Source organism: Polistes canadensis, unplaced genomic scaffold (assembly GCF_001313835.1).
Source record: "Polistes canadensis isolate GaletaPanama2010 unplaced genomic scaffold, ASM131383v1 scaffold_135, whole genome shotgun sequence".
NCBI classification, from domain to species: Eukaryota; Metazoa; Arthropoda; class Insecta; order Hymenoptera; family Vespidae; genus Polistes; species Polistes canadensis.
Window position 1 is genome coordinate 177,599 of NW_014569682.1, and position 5,762 is coordinate 183,360.

Here is a 5,762-nt window from a genome sequence, read left to right on the forward strand (position 1 = left end):
CTTCTTCTTATTATTATTCTTCTTCTTCCGTCCGACCAAAGGATAATTATAATAATCGCCGTGAGCGCATAGTGGCAGCTCGCTCTCGTAGTTCCCTTTCGGTGATAGTAATACGCATTTGCCGACGCCTAATGGTATTATTATAATAATTACCAACGGTTGGGGTGGGGAGAAGAAGGGGGGTGGTGGTGGTAGTGGTGGAAACTGGAATTAGACGCTTAATTAAGTTCGGGGGCCTCGAAAGTGCGAACTCGCGAAACCCTTAGTCGTGTCTCTGCAAAAGACACAACTATTATACACTCTCTCTTTCTCTCACGTACACACACATACATGTAAGACAGATATATATATATATACACGTACACACACGCGCATACACGCATTCAACGATCGACGAATTATTTTATTATTCGAATTTTTATTTTATTTTCTTCTTCTTCTTCTTTTTGTTTCTTGTGTCTTGTCCTTGTCTTGTCCATTTTTTATGTTTGTTTGCCCAGAAAAGAGAGAGAGAGAGAGACAGAGATAAGAATGTTTTTTCTTCCACCCCCACCCACCCACCCCACGCACGTACTTTACGCTTTCGTCTAGGCGAAAATTATTTTTTGTCAAACTTTTATTTCTATTTGTTTATCATTATTTTTTATTCACTTTTTTCTGCATTCTTTTTCGTTTTTTCGTTTGTCTTGCCATTAAAATTGTTTTCCCCGTCGTTCGTACGCTCGTCCGTCCGTCCGTTTGTCCGTTCGATATCGCGAGCCTGCACATTGTATTCTTTCCCTATCATTTTCTTCGTTCTTCGTTCTTCTTCTTCTTTGTTTTTGTTTGTTTGTTTGTTTGTTTGTATTTGCACTTAATGATTTTTTCGTCCTTTTTTTCTCGGATTGGCCGTAGTAAGTCCTTCGAACGAGTTACGTCATTTTTTTTCTACATTTTTGCTTTTTTCTTTTTTTGTTGTTTTTATTATTATTATTATTATTATTATTTTAAATCATTCGAGGTCGCACACAATATTATTATCGCGTTATCACTGAAACATCCCCGCGAACAACACCAACAAGTCACTTTGATATACAATTTTCTTTTTACCTTTTTTTCTTGTTTTTTTTTTGTTATATTCTTTTAACGACGAAATTGTGCAATATTTCATACAACATTCGAATCGACGTCAATTCATCGTCACAATAATTGTCGTTGATTCACACCTAAAACCTACCGCGCGTTACCACACCTCGCATCAATTTTATTTTTTTTTAATTATTATTATTTTAATTTTATTAAAATCATTTTTAATTCTTATCTCCTTGTTTTTTTTTTTTCTCATATATATATACTTATTTCTGCTTCCCATTTTTTTTTTTTTCATTTTACTTTTCTTACTTCTCTTATATTCATATTATTTTATTTTATTTTTATTTTTATTTTTATTTTATTTAACTTTATTTTATTTTATTTTATTTTATTTTATTTTATTATACACGATGATCGATCATATTTTTTTTTTCTTTTTCCCCATAACGATCGATGATCAAATCTATGTTCACCCGTGGGAGTCTATTATTTTCTACCCAACAATAATTTTTCATTAATTCCTTATTCATTTCATTTTAATCCCCTTGTTCATTACCTTGTCATCTCCACAAATCCATTCATTGTTTATATTCTTTCCTTTATTATTTGTTTATTTGTTTGTTTGTTAAATAATGAACGAATTCACAGGAATCAGAGATTTAGGATGAATTTCATTGTCCATCATTGTCTCTCGATGAAACAAACTTTAAGGGGTTTGAGAGAGGGGAGGTAGGGGGGGGGGGGCGTTGTTTGTGTTTATGTGGTCTGAGGGGTAACGAGGTGGTAATTGGGTGATTTTCACACACGCGTTTTTTGATTTAAAAATTGCAGCAAGGAAAATAATTGATTAAAAAAAAAAAATGAAAAAGTAAAAGAAACTGACCAAAATTTCGATTCGAGCAGAAAAAATTGGAGGGGGGCTGGGGGGTTACTCGATTAGTTGGTTGGTTGGTTGGTTGGTGGAGGGGCTGGGGGGGATATTTAACGTTTAACGCGAGATATCTGTTCGTGATTGGCGCCACGAATAATCTGGTACTACGTCCTCTAGAACATGGCGGACAACTTCCTCCTCCTCCTCCTCCTCCTCCTCCTCCTCATCTTCCTCCTCCTCTTCCTCCTCGACACGATTCGGGGGACGTCTTCGTTAAACCGCCGGCCACACCCTGTAACATATCACAGAGAAAAGTAGTTAATCACCGTACATACACACACACACACACCATCCATCTTTTTTTTAGCTTCTCTTTCATTTTCTGTCTCTATATCTCAACGTTGATTCGTTAATAAGAAGAGCTCTATCAACGCTACCTTGAAAATAAAAATGTTCAAAAGAAAAAACGAAACTAAAAGTATACAGCAACGGTATAACTTATCGTAACACTTTGTTAATTATCTTTTCACTTTTTCCATTAATATTCTCGTTTATAATAATAATTATAATAATAATCATTCGTCGAAGAAATACGTGTACTTTTTCGTGATATGTGTGCAACATTGTTTCGTATTATATTATATTTTATTTATTTATAACGGAACATGGGGATAGATATTTGTTACGATTTTACAAACGGCACGTGTAAGTTTGATTCGGTAATTTGGTATAGAACGGATTGTATTGTATCGAAAAATTGATTAAGTTTTTTTTATGATTTATTTTGAGGTTAACTCGCATTTACCGAAATTCATATCTTTATCATGTGTTTTATATTTTAATGATTATTATTATTAAACTACGAAATAAACTTCGAAACCAAGCTTGATATATATTCTATTTGATTTTTGTCAAAATTTATAAATAAAAATATAAATAATATCATTATTAAGACCACGAATATAAGTTTGTTCCATTACTTCCATCTTTTTAAGTACGAAATGTTCACGGAGAATATTATTATATCTCTTATATTTAATTATTATAATTAATCAATTGTACAATTGTACAAACTCACGTGAGTAGTCCAGGATTAGGATCAGCTTGATACCAAGAGTACTGTGGCATGTAACCCGCGTGATGTGGGGGTGGTGGTGGTGGAGGTGGATGATGTCCAGGCGTGTGTGGATGATGGTGAGTATGTGGTGGGGCATGGGGATGAGGATGGTGTTTCATCTCACCCGGCCAGGCGGGTGCAGGGGGACTTTCGTTATGCTGAGGCGACATCTCACTTCCAGGACTCGAACTTCCGGGGGTGTGACCACCACCACCACCCCCCATTCCTCCTAGGTACCCTGTCGTCGGACTACCCGAAACAGAACTTCCACCTCCTGTTAACATAACCGGCCAATCTTTGTTAACTCGTTAAGATCTATTCTAGATCTCTTCCATTTCATATTACAATTATATCATTAGTTTTAAATCATACGTCTTGATTATTTTATTACAATTATAAATTACAATCTGTGACGTTTATGATCGTTAACAAAATTAACACTAGAACTATATTTAACTGTTCTACGTTTGAAAGGAAACTATTCTACGATTGAAATTGAAGACTATCAAGATCCACCTTGGTGAATGTCCTAAATATTATAATGCATAAAAATGAATCCAAATATTCGGTATTTGGGGTATGCGTTGACGAATATATGTTTCTCACGGTAACATATATATATAATATACATTTGTAAAAGATATTTGTTAAACATCATTTAACGTATATAGTTCTAGTGTTAATAACTGCGTGATATTAGTCGATGATAGTAATTACCTCCTTGCATGAGACTTCCAGGTTGACCAGGTTGAGGTGAAGGGCCACCAGGTAGGGCAGTACCACCGGCTAACAAACTACCGTGTTGTCCACCACCCCCACCGCCACCTTGTTGTGCTGCTTTCATCATCTTCTTATACTTGCTCCTCCTATTCTGGAACCATATTTTTACCTGCAACAAAAATATTACAAACATTGTAGCATAAATTCGGTCACAGATCGTATTGGATGAGTTTTCTTTTTCTTTTTTTTTTATTATTATAGCGTGGGTATAATTTTGCGATTATTATTGAAATTGATGGATACGGAAATATCAACGAATAAGAAGAAGTAGAAGAAGTAGAAGTAGAAGAAGAAGAAGAAGAAAGGAAAAGAGGTACGTTAGTTTCGTAATCATTCGTGTCGTTCCTTCTGCCTACACACATAGAACGTAGTCCTGAAACGGATACCAATGTGCATGTGTACGACGACTGGGATTGCACATGCGGTATTTTTTGTCTTCTCGAAGCGCACACACATGCGCCGTATGCACGTGACGTTCTTTCAACTCTTACGTAAGCTTTTGCATCGTATCCATTCGCAAACTACGTATCTACGTTTATATATATATATAAATGTATGTATATATGAGTATAGGTATGTGTCTGTGTCTGTGTATCTTTGAATGTATATGTCCTCAACTTCGAGGAAGAGGAATATTCCTATTTTATAGGATAAGCCGGATCAATCTTGAAGATCATTCTTATGATTTTATGCGAATTTTGAATCCCGTAATAAATGTACGCTGTAAGCTTGCATTTTCATGCACTGAGAGTTGCTCACTAAATTCTACTAACTTAGTTCGGTAATATTTTTATTATTATACCGAGGGATTGAATATTTTATTATACAAATTTTTATTTATTTATTCGATGTTTTTTTTTGTAACAGGTATCTTGTTATGCACGAGAGTAATATGATTTTTATATAATCAATTATTTTTATAATCATAACAATTTGATAAATTATTGCTGATAGAAATTATTTTAATTTTTGATTTGTAATTATTATCATAACAAATTCGATATCTTGTTTTATAATAAATAATAATAACAATAATATAAATAATCCATTTAACCGAATTTTGGTAAACGTACAATTGCTTCATCCACTCCCAAAAGAAAATAATTACAAATGAATAAAAATATAAAACAAACTAAAATTTGTATAAATCCGTGAAAGGGTTAAAATTAAATAGTATGCAACCTAACGTGAGTATCAATTTAATTAACAAACTCGGGTGTGGCCTTAAGTGCGATGAGTTTGAAGTTGACCAATGACAATGACGAGGAATAGAACTGCACTGGAGAAAAGGGAATGGAAAAAAAATAGAAAAAAGGGGGTTACGTAGGAGAAAGGATTGGGAATAGGGGAAAAAAGGGTTTTGAAATGAGAAAGAGAGAGAAAATTCTCGAAGAAGGTGCACGAGGCGTCGTCACGTCAAAACGAGTTCATTAAAACCGCAGTGCGGGCTTGGTTCCCGAGCAAAGAAGAAACGCACCGTTCCACGCGGCATTGTTTCACGTTTTATATGGCCAACCACCGACGGCAAAACCTCGCCCCTATGCACTACGCGAACATCACGTATACACATTAACACACTTACGTTTGTTATTGTATACGTGATCTAGGAATTTCAACTATAAATATATTCAATTTGATTCAACACATGTATTCAACACGTAACACGTTGCTATTGCATTTGTTATTAAGGAACTTCAACTGGAACTATATAACATTTCATTTCACACATTAACACACATAGACTTGTTATTGTATACGTGATCTAAGAACTTCATTTATAAGTATATAAAACTTCATTCTACATATTAACATACATAGATGTTTTATTTTATTCGTGATTTTGGAACTTCAATTATAACTACATACAATTTGATTTTAGATAGGAATTAACATACATAGATTTGTTATTGTATACATGATCTA

The 5,762-nt window shown here is 34.2% G+C and overlaps 1 protein-coding gene across 6 annotated transcripts in view; it reads right to left on the bottom strand.

Annotated features, from left to right (window-relative positions):
* Window positions 1-1,439: 1,439 nt before the first annotated feature.
* LOC106788333 (homeotic protein distal-less) overlaps window positions 1,440-5,762 on the bottom strand; it is a 91,269-nt gene continuing 86,946 nt past the window's right edge. For 3 of the 6 annotated variants that reach the window (XM_014751504.1, XM_014751500.1, XM_014751499.1), the window contains exons 3-5: window positions 3,777-3,948; window positions 3,021-3,354; window positions 1,440-2,234 (exon numbers count right to left, since the gene is read on the bottom strand). In XM_014751504.1, the coding sequence (XP_014606990.1) occupies window positions 2,216-2,234; window positions 3,021-3,354; window positions 3,777-3,948 (525 nt within the window). In that variant the 3' untranslated portion in view covers window positions 1,440-2,215. The remainder of the gene's footprint in view (window positions 2,235-3,020; window positions 3,355-3,776; window positions 3,949-5,762) is intronic. The other 3 variants (XM_014751502.1, XM_014751505.1, XM_014751501.1) reach the window with 3 other exon arrangements.